The sequence below is a fragment of the Cyclopterus lumpus genome, chromosome 7 (assembly GCF_009769545.1).
Source record: "Cyclopterus lumpus isolate fCycLum1 chromosome 7, fCycLum1.pri, whole genome shotgun sequence".
NCBI classification, from domain to species: Eukaryota; Metazoa; Chordata; class Actinopteri; order Perciformes; family Cyclopteridae; genus Cyclopterus; species Cyclopterus lumpus.
The window spans coordinates 13,407,821-13,427,802 of record NC_046972.1 but is presented as its reverse complement, the minus strand read 5'-3'; the positions used below and the strand labels follow the sequence as shown (position 1 = coordinate 13,427,802).

Here is a 19,982-nt window from a genome sequence, read left to right as displayed (position 1 = left end):
AGCATCACTGGTTGTTTTTCTGTTTGAGGAGGAACATTAAACAATAAAGAAGCAACCTGGAATCATGTCACGGTGCTGTCTGATAAAGTGTAAAATAAGCGCCAGCCCAGATGGTATTTTCTTTTATTTCACGTAGAGACGATATCTGAACCATCTCAGAGAGACAAGTCAATCTCAAGGTTCGCTAATACCATCCTATGGACAGGGGATAAATCCCTGGTAGGCAACAAAAAGCAGATCAATAAAAAAAAGCATGTAAACAAACCACAGTGCAAATGAAGTTGCGATGATGTAAAGTGGGGAAGAGAAGGTGACCAGCAGGGCATCAAAAGAAGCGCATGCTCAGGGACTGAAAGAATAATAAAAAGGGAAAAAAGCCAGGTGGGACATCAGGGAGAAGAGCAGGAGTGAAAATGAGGAGAAGGAGATGCACGGCCATGAGGGAGAGAAAGAAACAGAACGAGGAAGAGAGCGTGCGAGGGAGATGGGGCGCAAGTGGGAAAATGAGGGAGAGAGAAAAGCGGTAGTGTAGAAGTGATTTATGCTAGTTGTATAATTTTCTACAACGCTGCCCCAACCCCCCTCTTCCTCCATGGCCCCTCTCTCCTCCTCAATATCCAACCCTCCCACCAGGGAGTGCTCCTCCTCACTGTCACACTAAGGAACAGTCCCTGGCCACACCAGCCAGTGATTAAGATTCTGCCGTGATGCGACTGCAGCACTTCGCAAATGGAAGACTGGACATAATTTCCCTAAAATGCTGTTTTTTATCACCTATTTCCCCTTCATCAGCTTGCCGCACACGATTGATAGCTGATGGCACCTCTGACAACGTAACGTTTTTATGGCTAGATTTATGGGCTATCTGCTCCTCTCCTTTTACAGCTCAAACTCTGTAAAAATGCTTATTTCCCAGATAAGGAGAGGGAGGGTGTGTGTCTGTGTATGGAATGGTATCACACCCAACTAAATGTATGTATGAGAGCGAGGGGCCCACCTCACTGCATTGCAGTCCACATTAGTGCTAGGCTTCCAGGGCTTTATAGCGACTCCGAGACAGATATAGGCGCTGCATAGCACCATGGGTTAAATAATACTTCTCACTCCTTGGATGGCATGCCCCCCAACTATCATCACCTCCTCAGCAGAAAATATTTGCAGTCATCCTGTTTCTAGGAAATAGTAAACATGTTAACACAAAAAGCACATACCTCTCTATCCATACAATATGTGTATGGCATATCAAGGAATCATTTGTTATTTTTTACCATGAAGCAAAACTGACACATAATAATGTAAGGGGTCGACAATAAAATACTCTCAATATATCTCACAGGCTCGAAAACGTGTCCGTCTTGTTTCCTTTAAAGGCACATGCTCTGTTAACAAGTATATGCATGCTGGTCGATTGTGTTAAAATCGGTAATGATTACTCTCAGTTTAAGACAAGTTTAATTGTAGTGACACTACGTAAGGTGAGATTTGATGTCGGTGAACACCTGAGAAAAAAAGTGCCTGGTTGAGTATGTGGGTTCATGAGAGTCTGCACATGTTGATGCAAGTAAGAGTTTTTCAGTGTACTAGAGGCTGTCAGACTTAGAGCTGCAGTGGAAGCGTGGCCACTGCAGGTTCCCCTCCCTCTCTGGTCAGATTTACAGCCAGTAAGGGCTCCCAGTTAGCCTTCTCCTCTCCTACGCTGATGAGCCTGGCAGATCCCAGACAGACGCCCCAGGGGATTGGAGTGTGACAGCGAACGGGGGAGGGGAGCGAAGGAAGGGTGAGAGAGAAAGAGAGAGATGGGGAAAGTAGGGAGGAGAGAGAGAGAACCAGTCTGACGAGATCAGTGATTCATAGACACCCAGGAGGACACACCCTGGAAGGGGGTAATACCACATGTTTTAACTGGGCTGGCCCTTATTTCATTAGGGTTACCAAGGCTACAAGAAGCACCTTAGGAGAGAGTCCCCAGAAATCATCACTGCATGTTGTAGATGCAGTCCATATAGGGGAGGAGGGGATTAGTATTCAAAGCTACAGTGTGCTTATCCGTTAGTGGAGAGGACCAATCTGTTGAGTAGCGAAAACACACATTTGATGTCTGCATATTTTCTCATCATGTTGCTCTGAATTTTCCACACTTTTTTCCCCCTTGGTCAGTGGAAAATGTATAACGTCAAATATTTAAGTGGAAAAAGTGCTGCTCTAATCCCAGTGCAATAAACCCAGTATGGTGCCAACTTCTTCCAGAATGTAAGGCTGCAAGTACCATTGTGCTTTAATGCGTCATTATATAGTAATCACTGTCTACTATATGAAAAAGCAAGCTGGTCCTCATTAGCAACCAGAAGAGAATTACATACCATCAACTTTGTGTGTGAGGGTCTTCTAATAAAGCTGCCTTGGTATATCACATCTCTAGTCAACGTTAAAGCTACCAGAGCAGATCTCACGACTAACTCTAAGATAACTTTAGATACTGCACAGATTAATATTGGATTGGAAAAGACATTCAAATACTAATGTTCCCCTTTAATGGAATAAGTTAGGCCTCCAAAGAATTAAAAAACTTAGTGTCTTTTCCCCTTTTGGGATTTTAAACTTATTTCTCATGCTGCTGTTGTAAATCTTCTTTCTTTGAGCATTTATGGTGTTACTAGGGTCTTTCTTGCAAAATAAATCCTGATCTCAATGAGATTACCTGATCAAATAAAAAATATTGGTCTGCATCACACACACACACACACAAGTTCATGAGTATATCATAGTGAAGTAGTTTATTCATGAGTAAGACATTGTTGTTTTCCACAACACCCTTTGGAAGCCTTTTCCCATGAGGACCGAAAAAGAGCCCCGACAGGAGAGTCGAGGCCAAGTACTGTTCACACTTGCAATCTTGTGATCAATCAGGCATCTACAAGTCATTGTGGGTTTTTTACACTACAACATTCTTCATCTGGAATCCAAGATGAGGTCACCAAACTACGCTTCGTCACCAAAACGCATGAGAAGTTTCCGCACTTATTTTTAGCTATTGCCCCCATTTAGATCAGTCAGTGTCTTATGTTTTTTTTTAAAACGTCCAACACCCTAGGGGCAACAACTTTGGTCCGTGTTGCAAATGCAGCGCGCACACACGCACACGCTAAGGGCCAGGTGACCCCTCCACCAGGTTCTTTAAACCGATGTATTGTGCTTTTATGAGCTGACATAGCCAGATATTTAGCATGCTAGATATCTTGAATGCGTCTGCGATGCACCTGGGAGCATCTTGCATCTTTGAACTGTTCCCACAGCGCTCGAGTGCCAATGTGCAAGCAATGAGGCAATATGGAATTGCCTAGGATCTGGGGCTTTTGTTCTGGAGTGTGTCTGTAAGTGGAAAATCAGGGCTAAAGTTGTATCGTGCAAACTACGAATTGATTGCTCTGATTATTCCCCTCGATAGCTGGTGCTTTTTCTGTCTTGAGCTGTACCTAGCGTGCAATGAACGGGTATGGTTTGAATTAATTTGGAAAGCAAATACGGCTCATGTTGTTTCAATTAAATTTGTGGCATTTATGCGACACTCTTCGGTTGACTGAGTCAGATTCCTCGTTTTGCAAAAGCAAGGCAGGATTATGCACAAGAGACTAGAGGATGACGATAATAAATAAAGCCAGGTTTATCATCACCTGGTTTCCTAACACAGCACAGGCATGTTGACAAACAGTTAATGGACATATTTAAAGTGTTGGAACAAAATCAGAAGTACCAGGTAAAAACATGACATCAGTGCAGTAAAAAGACTCATCTAAACATAATTTAATAGAAGCTTATTAATCATATAATGTCAAGCATGGTCTCATTTAAAAAGCCACAAACTGGGTTATTCATTGAAAAATGGTCTCTTTCTGATTAAGTAATCACATTGCAAGCATACGCTGGCCAGTTTTCATAAATCACTTCAAACATACATGGCATTTGATTAGAACCCATTAGCAATGAGCAACAGTGTGTGTACGATGTGCATGTGGGGAGGCACATGGATGCGTCTCATCTCACATTTTCCATGGTTTGCTCTTTAGGATGTTCCTCATTAGTGTGAATATTAATGCAACCAGAAAGGGGGAAGAGGAAAAGAAAAATGTAAAAGGAATTTGGAAGAGCTTTTTAAAGGGTCCATTTCATCAGAATCGTTATTTTTTTGCGGTTCTCTGAAGGCTCGTAACCGGCGGTCTATGAAGAGAGACATGTCGCAGTGGGGCTTAATTTAAAACCAGAAAGGTCACTGCGCTAAGAAAGGTCCTCAGCTCAGCCAAAAATATAAAATGTGAAGGAGAAAGCAGTGGGGGAGGAGGAGTGGGACAAGAAAGAAGCCGTATGAAAAGAGATCAGAGGATGCCGATTAGGAAATGGGGACAGGAGATACGTTAGTTATTTGGAAAAGAGCAAAAAAATTGAAAAATACTGGGGAAAGAGGAAAACAAACCAAGTTGCAATTGAACTGGAAAAGCCCTAGCATCAAAACAGATGCAAGAGGTTTTTTGTTTACTTTAATGGTGTTTTTGCAAGTAATTTGTTATAATGACCAACAATTTCAGGAAAAAACACTGCATCCATACACAGTGAAGGATTGCCAATCTGTCCGACAATCTGTGTTGGCAGAAACAAACCTCCCCGAGCCTTTGTTGAATTAGGCTCCCTGTGCTTGGTACTGGACCAGAGTACTAATGGTCAGATGGGAAATTAGCTTTGCCATATGCAACTCTGCACAAAATAGGTACGACTTTGAAAAACAAACATTTTCTCCAGATCGGTCTGTTTATAAAGTGATGGTGACACTTGATTTGGCTGATAAATACATGTCATTTGTTGAACTTGGCCTTGTTAACAAAGTTAACCGCCCTCCCCCAAAACTACCTTACATTCCACAAACTCACATCCCTGTCTTCAATCATTTGTTTATCTATAAGCTCACTTTAATTGTCCTCTGGGTTTTTGACTGCACCACATTACATAAAAGCACACAGGAGCCTCATGGCAGCAGCACGACAGTCTCTGATGTAAAGCCTTGCGCTTTGCACAGATAAGACGGGTTCAGTTTTAATGTTGCTAGCACACCGAGACGCACCGGGCTCACTTGTAAAACAGAATGCCCCCTTCGCTTGTAAACACAGCAGCCCAAGAGAAGGAAAGAAATGGGGGTTGGGCCGGCTGATGTGGGGCTGAATTAAAATGAGGCGAGGAATTCTACTTGTCCAACTCCTGCAATTCATCCAGTGGATCAATTTCTTCACTCAAATTCCCAATCCATTCCCCATCTCTTTTAAAAACTAATACCCAATACCAATCACAGCTGCAGTAAAGCATATCTTGTAAAAGGTCATAGTATGACCTCCGAGTTCTCTAAATTGGATGCTGGTTGGCCCACTTTCCTTTGAAATACTGCACAGCCTGAAATAATAACTGCCCTGTACACAATTACACCACCAGTGGGACCTGCATCCAGCCCATCAGTAGGTGTTCATTTTGATGTGAAGTGTCACAGCACGGAGAGTTTAACAAGATATTGGTTGTCTGTGTTGAGGGAAATGGGAATCAGAACTCAGACCCGAACTAGAGCTTGGGGGCCTCGGGATGATTTTGGGATAGGTATATCTGTGTGCTTGCCATAGGCAGCAGCCATATAGTGGAGCATCTCTCCTGCAGACAGCCAAGGGAACTGATCAGATGGACGATCAAACACTAATCATTCCCTCACGGCCCATACCGAGTAAAGCTGTCATTAATTTTGCGGAATTACATCAAATCCGAGACATTCTTTATGTGGCCCACGGCCTGCAGACAGTTATACGACAGGGACTGCTGCGCTAAGCAGATGGGGCAGCTTGGCCGTGCATACTAAATACCGCCGCCCCCCATTTCTCCATCTCCGCCCTCCCAACACTCTGCCCTCCTTCCAGGCGCTCTGCTCCCGCTTTCTTTGTTTCCTACCCTTCTAATGCCTTTCCTTGACTACATGGTCACACAGCCCGCCCTGATAAAACGTGACTCAACCCGCAGTGATAGGCCCCATTTAATTCAGAAATGCTCAGATTGCATAAAAAAATAAAATACTATACCCGTGACACAAGAAAAGTATTTTTAAAAGCTCTACTCACACACAAGACACATCACGGTTTAATTTAGTATGGTGAGAAAATAAATTGTTTACAGACATAAATCTTTAATGTTTGTTTCTTGGATGTTGACAACAGTTTACTTGTCTATACCAAACAGAAGGTCATCATTTTATTTGAGGTTGCCTTGGCAACTGATTACTGCTGGAGGCATGTTCCGATTTATGACTAGTGACACATACCTACCATTCCCTTTGAATAAGACATGTGGTGAGCTATATTCAGGAGGATCACCTCAGGTAATAAAACTGCAGTAGCTCTTAGGGGCTATACCATTTTCTTATATCGAGAGGAATTCCAAGCCAGGCTGCTAGAAATCAGCAGATGACAGGGATTAAATGTGTGTGGAATAGTTCAGCAACATATAAATAAACAGCATGCAGAGGGTTGTGTGGCACAACAGTTGATAGTGAGAGTTGTTCTAACTAATGCATAATATATTATTATATTCGTGCAGTTCGCACTTCCAAAAGAAAAAAAGTGGGCTATACATGTGTCTGAGTGTACATATGTGAATGTGGGTGTGTGTGGGTTGGGGGGGTTGGGGGGGTTATGACAGACAGAGGAGCCATAACAGCAGGCAGCCAGGTCAAGATCAAGCAGTTTCATGGACAATCCACCTTTCAGTCTAGTCTCTATTAGGGTGAAGCCTCACATTCCTACTACACAGCCATCTTCTAACTTTCAACAGTGATGCTTCAAAGTCAAGGCTAACTGAGGTCTGACATACCTTTTCCTAAAATAACAGAATAAATACACCAAACAATTACCAAAACTGCTACAAAGCCAGTATGAGTCTAAATATTTGATAACTATATTATTGCATTTGGCTTTTCATACCAGTCAATTGAAGAAAGATTAACAAACAAATAAGAAGCAAGCACTTTGAATCTTGTGGAACCTTCAGATGCAACCAAATCTAACAGAGCACTTTTATGTTTTTATTCCCCAACATCCTAGCCTAAAACACACATGTAAACAATGGTTACTGGAGAAGCTAGTCAATGCAGTACAACCTATTTAATTATCCTACGGCATAGAGAGCCACTACTTCCAGCATCACTCTGCTCACACAGGCTCAGCACACTATTAATCCACTTAAACACAATTTATAGGGTCTCAACATCGACTGTCCGTCGGCATAAAATTACATGAAGCGTCCTTATAGTGTCTTCAACAGACCAAATTAGCCAAACTGGACTTACTAATTGAGGAGAGTAAAGCACCGTGTGACTGGGCGGACTCTTCAATGAGCAGAGATAAATAAGCAGGCTGCGGGAAGAACATCAATAACTATAATAATAATATAGGATGAACATTATTTAAGCTGCGGGTATCGTGTTACGATAACCTTAAATACTCTTTTACACGCATATAATCTGGGTGTCTACTTTATTGTGGTCACATGCAGACAACTGTCTCCTACTGAATGTACTACAAAGCAGATTTGTTTTAACTCCCATAAGTCATTTTAATAGCAATACAATTAAAATATATTCACATTTAGCCCAATTACAAAGACAATATTTAAATGTTTTCTTTTAGAAACTCACAAGACAAACAATTTAACAAATCACTTTAATACACTTCCACTCTTTAGACTTTACAGTGATACTCGGCCAGTCAATATTTGCTGTTCTGTTGTAATGTTTACAAAAACTTCATTGCACCAGGCTTATATAATGCAAAGTTGAGGAGATGTGAACCTTAAGGTTTTCTATTTAGGATCTCATCTTGCAGCCTAATTAAATAATTAGCAATATATATTTGACTAAATTATTTAGAAAGAAAGAAAATGTATGCCAAAATGGCATCAGGCTCTGGTACAGTCTCGGGTGGCTGAAGAACATGCACTGTGTATTATAGGTGGTTTGGGGATTTGGTCTGCATGTGACAGACTGAATGCCTAATGCACGAGTTTCAAAGATGGTATACTGCCATCTGCTGTCAGGCACCGTAATTTCCTTATGCGGTTTTAATTGTACGCCACATGTTTACAAGTCACACTATGAAATGTAAGAAGTCTCTCAAAACTATTGGCAAACTGCGGCACATTTCAAAAAGTAAGAATTCATTTGTTTAATGAAAAAAAAGAAGAAAAGAAATTCACATAAAATACATAACATTGAATAATATCAAAAAGGGTATTTTCCAGTTATACAGGTAAACCTGTTCAATTGGAACAGGATCATGTGGGACTTCGATTATTCAACTGATTAGCAAAACCTACAACTAAGAAATTTAAGCAGTATTGAAAATGGATGGATGGATGGCTCATGTGCAGGTCGCAGAGAGCTTATCGCATTTTACTGCCATTCAATTAACACATAATTCATAATGTGCGCTACTGTCTACCTTTCATATCAAGCTGCATGCGAAGTGATGCATAATATAAACGTTGACAACATATTCTAGAGATTATTTGTGGCCCATCACAACAGAAATTGAACACGGGTCAAATTGCTCTCTCCCACTATGCACGGATCCGCTTCGCTGTGTCGGTCGCTAATCGTTGTTTTCCTCATCGCACTCATTTCCATTGGTCAGCCTGCACATCTGTCTTACAACCAGCGCCTCTCCGTGCTTTCACATCCGATGAGAAAAACAACGGCTAACGTACAATGTCGTCTTACGTGTAGCGCGACCTCTGCTACGATCCTGGGGATTGTAGTTTAAAGGGGGCTGTTGCAGCGCAATGTTATCGACGTGGTGAACAACAGCCCCCATAATTCCGCGGTGGAAGTGAAGCTGTCACGCTTGTGTTGTGTTTTGTTTGGTGTTATTGTTTCGGGTTAGTGGAGCAACTGAGTCCAGGAGGAAAGCGCGTCGGAATCGCTCATGTTTTGTTGTTTCCTGACGCATTGTGAGCACCGTAACCGATAGAGACAGCTCGTTTAGACCGTTTACAGAGCAGTAAGGGATATAAAAAGGTAAGCGAGATAACCGAGAAGGTCGAGAGATAATGTGCGCAGATGTCTTTTGTAGTTAACAAAGCCTGTTATTGTCTCTCCTGACTTGCACGCGCACGCATCACATTAATTAATTAGACAATGATGACTAACGAGTAGGCGACGGGTCCAAAATCCCTCCGGTGGCTTAGTTGACACGTTTGTCTTCTCAAGCTTGCATGGCACTCTGTTTTCTGGACATGTGCAAATGTTGGGCCTCAAGCCTCGTGCTGTGTAACGTGAACCCTCCGAAAGCTACTGTATATTTTAGTCACAGATCTGGTTTTTTTGATGGCGTCTACAAAAATGTTCTGCAATATTTACAGAAGAAAAGTTTCTTCCAAGTTTAGCAGGATGCTTTAGCAAAATATAAAATGTCCCACCCATATATATATATATATATCATCATGACTGTACCACAGGGAATACACAGTTAATTCACAATTGCAGTATGTTTACACTGTAATCCAAATTACACTGTAATCCTTTTTTCCTTGCACATGTTGTCACATTAGAATGTCTGGCAGGGGACAGCCAACAGCTAAACACATGATACTAAATGAATAAATAATGCTCCCTATAAGCCATATGATGTGATGTGGTTAACTGCAGGCTTTCATAAAAGTGTACCTCTAGGTTAAATTTGAGCCCTAGACATGCTGTAGGCCCCATATACCTTGCACAGCATGCTTACACGTGATGGTGTACAATAGCAAACGATGGCAATGACTGAAATAGCCTGAGTGACACACGTGTAATATGTCATGTTGCTCAAAGGCCATGCTGTCCTCGCCTCAAATGTGGGCTCAGTCAGGATATCTTATTACACTGAATAGATATTCACAGACTGTCGTCTCTCTGTCTTGTTGACCACCTCTTACCTACTTCACAATTAGCTCATCTAATCGTACATGTCAGTTTTTACCATAACATTTGACGGAATAAACTAGACAAAATACTAACTCAAGTTTGAACAATGTGTTTTTTCCTGTAGGTGAAAAATAGCCCACCTTTCTTTAGTGTTGCCATGGAAAAGGCTTGGCGGGTGGAGTTCAGAAACATGGGCAGCAGTTACTTCCCTCAGAGCAGAGTCGATTGCCACTACACACTTAGCTCACAGCACAGCTGGGCCAGCAATGACTGGATAGGGCTCTTCAAGGTATTGTTAACCTGATGATTGTCACAAAGTCAATACAGAGTTTATGCATCAACTGCTAAATAACGGCATGTTTTCTCCCTCAGGTTGGATGGTCGTCAGTGAAGGACTACCACACATTTGTCTGGGCACTGGCGCCGGCTGACTATCAAGAGGGCACAGATGTCAACTGTTGCGTGCACTTCCAGGGTACTCATGTCCTTGTTTTCTAATTGTATTTTATTTCCCATAGTTATCCAGAATCTATACTGGTACGGTGCTTAGATCGGCACATAAAACCTTCAGCAGGAGATTGATGTTTCTGTAAATTGAATCGCTCTCATCTACACAACTGTATAGCAACTGGTGTATTGAATGGACAAAAATGTAAGTTCCTTCTATTTTAAAAGAGTATTTTCACAGATGTAAAAGGGAAAATATACTGTACAGAAGACAAATATCCCTGTCAGCTTGATTTCTAACACAAGCAGAGGCAGACATGGTTTCAATTAATTTCTTAAGGATGCAGGGGTTTGAGTAATAAGGATGACAAAGACAATGCCTCTGACTACTACTAGTCAAAAATACACTGCTCACTCCGTCCTGTCCATCAGTGACAACTGATAAGCCTGATTCAGTGTGAGGGGCACGCATGCAGCAGGTGTGGCATTGACCTCTAGTAGAGTGATTTATCACTAACGTTGGCATACTGACAATGTCATTCTTCATTTGAAGAAGAGCAGAGGGAGGAAAGTGTAAAGAAACTGCTGATGGTTCCTTATCATCAGCAACACAGTGATTTAAAAAGAAGGTTGCCTGCCCTGTGACCTAATCTGGTGCTTTAAGTTACAATCCGGCGATAAACTTTGCTGTATTCTTGTGGTCGGTTTTCCATCTGGCCACTTTACTGTTCATGTGTTGTGAAATAGAAAAGTAAATCATTCTAAACATGAAGCTATAGTCTGTGTGAGATAAGGATAATATTAGGTTAGCTTACTTTATGGCCTGGAAGATGTCACAGGCTGTGGCTCGCTGCTCACCGGTCAGAGTGGGAAGCATGGATGTGGTGGGAAGCAGGAGGCACAGGCGTGCATCATCAGTTCCTGCCTGATTTGTTGAGGGATAAAAATGACAGAATTATGAATATGGTATGATGTGGACAAATTTGTTTATGGTTGAAAGTCAGTTGCAAGGTTATGCTAATAGCACAACCATTTATTTGATAGGATACTTATACTGGTAACAATTAGATCCCCTGGGAAGACAAATTCATGATTGGCTATAATTGTGTAATTTGGGATCTAATATGCAGAGACACACAGCATGCATAGGACCATTAACAGCATGTAAATGCTTGCTCTTTTTTTTTGCTCAGCAGCTATCTTCTATATTTAACGTTTCATTTTAATGTGTAGACAATTCAATTGTAAACGTTGTTTAAAGAGCAGTTAGTTTGATGGAGCGTGCCAATTAGCAGTGGTTCTCAACCTTTTTTCAGTGATTTACCCCTTGTAAAATATTTTTTTCAGGCAAGTAACCAGCACTAAACATTTTTGGTTGACACAAAATATGTAATACACAGCACTGTGCCATCAGTATCTGATTTAATATATACAAATAATTGTATGAACTTACACTTGTATTTTATTGAATATGTATTAAATAACTATTTTAGAATGGATGCTAATTTTAAATATATTTTTTTACAAATCTCACGTACCCCCTGGAGTGCCTTCACGTACCCCCAGTTGAGAACCGCTGAGTTAGAGTCTAGACCCCTTTTCACAGCAGCCAGTTTGACATGCCATTGCAATGTAAACACCGTTGTAATTCATAACATTAATTGTGGCCCTGGTGCATTTAGACGTGATGGGCCCTGGTACCCTCGCTCACTGGGCCTTGTGGATACAGGCTGCCGGTTTGACTAACTCTCTGAACTCCGAAGTTGATTCCTGGCTGCTGGTGGCTCGCTTCCTATCTAACAAACCACACGAGTGAGAGTAGAGCCACCGGAAAGGGTATTTTTCTGCTGACGGTAAACGTGTTCACCTGTTTCAATAACTGCGACGTCACACTAAACCAATTACTCAACTCAGAGATGAAACTCGATATCTTTGTCCAAGCTAAAACCAGCGCACCTCACTAAAAGTGTTCAACCCGTTTTAAACACCCCACCACTTGAAACAAAGTGAGCTCGTCCTGAAACGGGCTGTTGGAGTGATGTCTCAGGTGTTCTGTGCCCATTACATACTTTAGAGAATAATAATGAGAACGGGAACTCACTCGAGGAAAGCTGGACTTCTTGCCGATGTACAGGAATGGGAAAAGGTGTAAAGTAACGACATTAGTAATTCAGTCCGACGACTTTGCGAACACCATTCAAATGAAAGAAACCGCGCAACGCCATCCTTTTCACGCGCACCTGCGCAGAACAACCTGGGTGTTGCCACTGGTGGTGGGAAGCTGTACTGCAACACTCTGCTCATAAATCCATGTTGCTGCAATACAACAACAAACCGATTGGACATTCACGTTGAATTTTCATTTTGCAAATGTAATTTTTCATGCATTAGAATATAAATGTCAAATAATGTGTAAACTTTAACGGCTCATATTTTATGGCTAAAAAAAATACTGTCTGGTTGTTTCATAAAGATGTACAGTACTACATTTAAAAGTTGATTAGCGCTTCCAAAATTAGAGGTAGTTATATCTAATTATCGATAGTGCACTTGGCTTCCATTTTGTTCTTTGTTCAACACAGCATGATGGTAAGCTAGCTCAAAAACTAAAATGGGGTTACTTTGAAACACAATTGTTCTTCACTGAAAATAGATTGTAACATGTCTCATCTTTTTTCCACTATCTTTTAGCCTCCTACCTACCCAAGTCCAGCTCCCAAAATTATGAGTTTGTATATATTGATGCAAAGGGAGACGTGTTCTCCCGCAGCTCCAAATTCACTTTCTGCGCTCCGAAGCCACTTGAGGATTTGGTGACCCTTGAGGAGGAGCCCCATGGAGAGGAAGGAGCCACAGACATGTTGCTGGTAGTGCCTCGAGCTGAACTGCTGCAGGTGAACATAACAAAACAGAAAATATTTACTCCTTAAGATAGTGAAGAAGAGTATGTTATCAGTTTTGTAAATTAATGAGTGCTGATAAAACACATGTGCTGGCAAATCAATACTGTCGTTTAATGCTGACACAACTGTGCGCTCCCTGCATCCGCCTGCATGTCTCTGGTCAGGGTCGACTGCAGGAATGTCTGCGAGAACGCGCTGAGCTGCTGCAGGCGCAGGAGGCGGCAAACAGGCAGAGGGAGAAAGATCAGGAGCAGGACAAGAGAGCGAGGGAGGCCTGGGACAGAAGACGCAGAGGGCTAGAAAGTGATATGGCCAGGCTGCAGGAAGAGCTGAAGCAGAGTCGAGAGAAGATCGAGGAGATGGAGATGGAGCTGAAGGTGGCGTATAGAGCTAGGCAAATGACGGACAGGATCATTTGAATAGGACCAATTTGCCTGTTATTTCCATACTTATACGTATCCTTGCCCCTGTTCTTTGATGAAAAGCACATCTCTGCTCAAACAATATCCTGTATTTTGCATTATAAAATTATTCAGTAGTTTAATAAAATGTTTTGGTTGTTAAATTAAAATTTTAAATGTAATATATTTTCATATGGGTAACCTATGTCACGATAAATTACAATTTCTCATAAAAATGGGAAATGCCTCTGGTTTGTTAGGAGGAGCGGGCTTTTGGAGAATCACTAGCCCAGGAGAAAATTGCTTTATTGGATACTGGCGAGGCGAGCACATTGCGAATCAAAGAGCTGGCGGAGGATATCAAAACCCTGACCCAGAGAACAGTGGAAAGAGAGACTGAGTTGGAAAGGTATGACATTTTTTTTTTCTCTCTCTCTTTTAGTTTTATGTGGGTCTCATTAATACTTTTGATCATCAGTAGCTACATCTGTGTGCACAGGATGAAAGAAAGAGCAAGGAGGGCAGGAACTCAGAGAAAAGAAGAGGAGAGTGACAGAAAGAGCCTGCAGGTAATTATAATTCAGAACATGTACTGTATATCTAAATAAAACCTGTGTCGTAGTTGTTGTTTTCTTCCACATCTCACTCTCTTTTCCTCTCTGTGTCGTGTTTCTCTTTTAGACAAAGCTGGAACAGACAGAAGGTGAACTCCGAAGTCTGTCTAAGGAGTTCCAGTTCTTGAGGAATTCACTGGCCCAGAGAGACACAAGTGTCCTGCAGCTCCAAAACAGCATCACCACCCTCACCCAGAAACTCACCACTGCCCACAGGAAAGAGGTCAGACATCTCTTCAAAAATCAGAGGAGAAGGGATTGAAAGCATGGTTGAGAATAATGAAGGAATTCATAATTAAAGGCAAATCTAGACAAATCTGTATGACAGGCTCCGAATGTGTGATGTGATCACCAAGAATATGTGTTCTAAATTCAGCGCTTCCTTTAAGTGGAGAGGTATGTGCACCTGTCACCAGAGTTTGTTTGAGACAAATGTACTGTCAAAAATGACTGGAGTTGGGATGTTGTTTTTTATCTGACCTTTTCTTTGTGATTTTCTTCATATAAATGCTTCACTTTAAATAAGAGGTGTATGTCAACACATTCTAAAACATGACCACTGCATCTCAAATTCAGTAATAGTTATTTTCTAGACTGACATTACGTAGCAATTCACCTGCAGTTACATATATGTAGCCAACAGGCGCTTTATTGCCCCTTTATGGCCAGGCGGAGAACGAGGCCACACTGAAGGAGATGCGGAGCCTGCGGGAGCGTCTGAACCTGAACGAGCGTGCTGCAGATGGCTTGAAGAGTGATCTAAGTGCCATGGTGGCCCAGAGGGATCACGGTCAGACAGACTTGCATCAGGCTCGCCTGCAGGCTGCCCAACTCACCCTCCAGCTTGCAGATTCCAGTCTGGCCATGAGAGAGGGACGAGCCCGATGGGCCCAAGAGAGACAGAATCTGCAGCGCACTGCTGAGGTACTTTGTCCGTGCAGAACATAGAATCTGTGGAGCTTTTAGAAAATGTACTGTGGTAGAGCCAACGTTTTACATATATTTTGTCATATGTCCCATCACTGTCCAAATGTTAGAGTTAGATGTCATGAAGTTTCAAAACTGCTCTTTTATCTTATTGGGTACTGAAGCTGAGCAGTTGAGTTAGGTTTTGACACATGGTCTTGTCCCTAAAGTGAACATGTTATAGTGTTAACGCATTTGTGTCTGTGTGTGTGTGTTTCACCCGACAGAAGGACCACGAGCGTCTTGAGAAACTCAACACAGAGATGCAGAGGATGGAAGAGAGGCTGCAGGAGGAGAGAATGGAGAGAGTGAAGCTGGAGGTTGAGCTTGGGAGAGAAAAGGATTGCAACCGGGTGAGAAAGACTACAAAGAACTTAGCGCATTCAGTGTTTCTTGTAAGAGGTTAATTTTGCCAGTACACTTAAGTGTGTTTGCAGTAAATTAAACTGCATTTACCACCCAGAAAAGAGAATACAATGATCTTCTCATCCAATATCTTTAAAAAAAGCAAATTTCACAAATCCTTTTAGGTTCACTGAGATTTACTCTGTCATTCTGAAGTCACAGTAACTGTTAGATGGTTCTGACATGTTCTGATATCTGGCCTGCAGGTTCAGTTGAGTGAAACCCGCAGAGAGCTCCAGGAGCTGAAGTCCAGCCTAAGGGTTGCCCAAAAAGAGAAGGAGCAGTTACTTGCAGAGAAACAGGTCAGAAACACACTTTGGTTAGTCATAGGGGACAACTTGAATGAATCAATGCTGATAGAAAATCTGTCCAAAAACTGGGGGAAAAAACTGTTTTGAGATGGTATACTCAACAGTATATACATGTATGGTGTCACAGGTCCTGACAATGTGTCCTTATCAGCTGATCTCAATGCTAATGAATGGCTTGTATGGAATAATAAGTAAAGCGTAACTGTTTTATCCTAATCAGCTCGCAACTGCATTAATTCAGCCATTATCAGCCTTAGATTTTACAATTTTTGGTTACAATTTGTACCAATCTCCAGCTTGAGTGCACCTGAATAAGATTATTGTTTTCTAAAATATGTCTATATAATGTGTTCATATGCTAAAGCGTACTGATGGAACATATTCACACAAGTATTTAGGGATTGTAAGTGTCCCAGGTGTTGGGAATCTTCTGTCTGTTGTTGTCTTCTTAGCTGTTATCGTGCAATATAAATTGTTTATAGTGCAATATAAATCAGTAGATTTCAGAGCAGTCTTTGCTACTGCTGTTAAAGTGTTTTTGTTGGCGAACCACCGTCACGTTTGCTACTGACAGAGTAGTCATTGTTTTTAAAATAGGTGTCCAGCTTAATTTTAACATCTGCCATATAGGCGCATAGCAGCCAATCTGTGACACATCATAAATCAAACAAATGTTAAAATGTTTATTGAACAGGGATAATGATATTTATGTAATAGCAATGTTGTGTTTGTGTGTAAATATATTTTATGTGGCTTTAGCTTGAAGAAGTCAGACATCATGAGGGTTATGAGGGTGGTGGCTGATGAAAGTGTGATATGATGGCTGTATTTTCCACTACAGGAGTTGTACATCTATCAGCTGGAGCAGAAGATAGGAACAGTGGTCAGTGCCAAGTGGAGCGCTGCCCTGATTGCCTCTACAGGTGAATGGCGCCACACATTAATCAACTGTATGCCTTGCAGATGTGAACAATACAAGAGTTAACTATCATTAAACTGCAACACTAAATATTGCTCCTGTCGCCTCCATATGTTGTGGAGGCGACAGTAGCCGTGCTCTGAGGAAAAGTGAACACTTTTTCTTCGCCAATGTGTCTAATCGGCAGATCGGCCTGGCAGTGTGTTATCTGACTCTGAGGACGAGAACCCAGAGGCTTTGCAGCCCCTCCGTCCACCAAGACCTCTGGGACACTACAGCCTGTGTGAGCAAGGCCAGCCAGGTTCCTTGCTCCTCGCCACCCTGCCTCCCTCCCCCAGGGAGGTAGAGAGGAGCACAGTAGTCATTAACCAGCCAGCCCCGCTCTCCTCGCCGCACCAGACCGATGCTGACACTTTGACGCACAGCTCTGATTCGGTGAGACACGCTATCCACGCCATTCAGCATCACCATAGTCTAATTGCATGTGATACAGAAAATTAGCAATGTCCTCATGCTGATAACTGTGCACCCCAGTTAAACACGGGCAGTGGATCGTTTGATACAGACATTATCTCTGAGAAGCAATTAGGCCGCTCGTCTGCAAGTTATTTGGCTGTAATGGCTGCTGTGTGTGTGTGTGTGTGTGCGCGCGCGTGTGTGTGCGCGTGTGTGTGTTTGTGCGTGCGTTTGTGTGTGTGTTGTTCTCTGGTGTTAAGGAGGAGGAATCTGATACACTTAAGTGTGGAGGGCACAGCTCTGGAGAGGAAACAGTACTTTTGCTGCCTGAACACATGGACACTGTTCACAGGTACAACCCATGTTCATACATAGAATACACACACACACACACACACACACGCACACGCACACACAGACACAGCCAAGTACAACATTCAAGTATTAATTGAGGTAAAATGTACTGCATTTAAAATTAGATATATATTTATATACTATATGTATATCACTACTGATATAACTATTTCAAATACTACGGTTGTCTAATGTGACTGGATACATGGTGTGACTGGATACATGGACATGTCACTTGTCTTCCCTGGGAAATATATTGCAGGATTTGGTTTAGACCAATGAAGGTTTGGCAAGTGACAATAAGACAATCACAAAAAAGCACAGTTGAAGATTTAATGTTCAAAAAGGGAGCTTTGCTGGCTGCATATTAAAATGAACATTTCTTTGAGGCCAAACAAGCCAAACAATGTCTTCCTGCATGCTGGCTGATTTTAAACTCAAGCAATGCATACTTTTTTATGAGCTCGTGACTTGATTTGTGTGTACAACCTCACTCTGCAAAGTAATTAGTGAACACAGAAGCCAGATAAACGCAGGGGAGTAAAACGTGTCATATTTCTTTCTTAAATGTATAGTCAAATCCTAAAATATCTCGAAAAAGAAGAATGAAGTAATTGCACTCAAGCATAGTACCTGAGTACTGAGTTTCCATACCGGGTCTCAGACAGAAAGGCTTACACAATGAATTAAAAAGGTTGCAAAAGCACACAGACACATGTGACCAATAATTTATGGTGACAGGGTGAGTATGGCTGGAAGATGGAAGTTTTGAATATGTGCTCGTAAAAGAAGTTGAGTGAGGGAGACTGTGAGACAGAGTTGGGGCGTGGGAGGGGCGAGATGGGAGGACAAGAGGACAGATAAGTTGACAGCAAGCTGTAGTAATGATTTACCTGAGGGGTGTACTGCAGTCACGGGCCAATTTTCAGCATCATTAAAGCCCTCTCTCTCCCACTCAGCCGCTCCATCAGTCTAACCTCCTCTTTCAACCAGACTGTGTGTTTCTTTCAGTTTTTCACACACGCACACTCTGCTTTGTCTCCTCCTCCAGTGATCTGGCCGACACCTCGCTATGGTAACCAGCGGACATCCAGCCATGGCAAGCGATCAAAAAGAGGAGAAGGGGTACTTTCTTGGTGTTGATGTGGTTACCCATTACTTCCACTAACAAGCACATATACAGCTCACTATACGCAGACAAAATGGTAATATGCAATTTACATCATATCTGCCGTCGTTTTCCCCTCTAACTGTTGTGTTATTATTGCTCTAGCTGTTTTGTTGTTAGGAATGACATAATGCTTGTGGTGGTAGGTCGACACTGTTTATTACTGACATAAGACTTTTGCAGTTTGAAACAGCGTTCTTTTGGACATTGGGCTCTGGTGTTTGAGAGTTTGCAGGCTGTAGCATAATTATTTCTGTTGAATCATTGCAATGCCGAGAGCTTAACGATGGACGTTATGTCGTTTTTATGACATTTGTGATTAGGATTCATGACAGGCATTGTAATTATGATGTTTTGTGCAGGCCCAGCTCCACTGGAAATCATGGCAAAACTCTCTTCCAGCATTAAATTCTCCACAGCAACTTTGAACGCTATTCACGGCAGCATAAAGTAATAATGATAGAGCATCATGCTTGAATTATATTGCAGTAATGTAGGTCTATGACGTCATATTTCTGCTCCATTTACTCACAAGTAAGATTTGATATGCACTTTCTTGTCAGCAAGAGCAGTTGATTGTTGTCTTGCGGATGCAGTTAAAATGATTTAGTGATGCAGAGACGCTCTAAGACGGACATGCGTTTGAAATAGAAAGTGTATTGAACAGATTGTGTTTAAAGTCTATTAAATAGATGCCAGATGCAACTTTCTACTTCAGTACCTTCATATAATCATTATTATAAAATGAATGCTCATATGCTTTAAACTATAGATCAGCTGCGGTTTTTACTTTTTAATGATCCTCGATTTACTAGCTGGCCATTTGGATATTGAGTGTTTGTTAAAGTTTGTATTGTACAGAAATCTCACCTTCACACAGTTATACATTTTTGCCTAAAATAATTAAAAAAGAGTTAAAGAAAATCATCTTTATAGATCCTCACACAACGACATGGTGTAGGGGTTTTCCCCAAGTCCTATGGCAATATACTGCCTAATAAAAATTGCAGCCTACCTTTTAATCAATACTGTATGCATTTTTCATGATTTTCTATTCATAAT

The 19,982-nt window shown here is 41.7% G+C and overlaps 1 protein-coding gene across 1 annotated transcript; it reads left to right on the top strand.

Annotated features, from left to right (window-relative positions):
- Positions 1-8,893: 8,893 nt before the first annotated feature.
- On the top strand, positions 8,894-19,942 carry calcoco1a (calcium binding and coiled-coil domain 1a). The gene is made up of 15 exons (XM_034537165.1): positions 8,894-9,088; positions 10,101-10,265; positions 10,349-10,451; positions 13,115-13,317; positions 13,491-13,703; positions 13,988-14,136; positions 14,227-14,296; positions 14,409-14,564; positions 15,011-15,265; positions 15,535-15,660; positions 15,919-16,014; positions 16,865-16,946; positions 17,130-17,377; positions 17,659-17,750; positions 18,804-19,942. Exons 2-15 carry the CDS (start codon positions 10,134-10,136, stop codon positions 18,829-18,831), a joined length of 1,953 nt encoding a protein of 650 aa, XP_034393056.1. The 5' UTR covers positions 8,894-9,088; positions 10,101-10,133; the 3' UTR covers positions 18,832-19,942.
- The last annotated feature ends 40 nt before the right edge of the window (positions 19,943-19,982 follow it).

What these genes read in the sequence shown, in the direction of transcription:
- calcoco1a (XM_034537165.1), top strand. Translation starts at nt 10,134, where the DNA reads ATGGAAAAGGCTTGGCGGGTGGAGTTCAGAAACATGGGCAGCAGTTAC. An exon ending in GTGACAGAAAGAGCCTGCAG is followed by an intron (nt 14,297 to 14,408) that starts GTAATTATAATT and finishes TTTCTCTTTTAG; the next exon opens with ACAAAGCTGGAACAGACAGA. An exon ending in GAGAAAAGGATTGCAACCGG is followed by an intron (nt 15,661 to 15,918) that starts GTGAGAAAGACT and finishes TCTGGCCTGCAG; the next exon opens with GTTCAGTTGAGTGAAACCCG.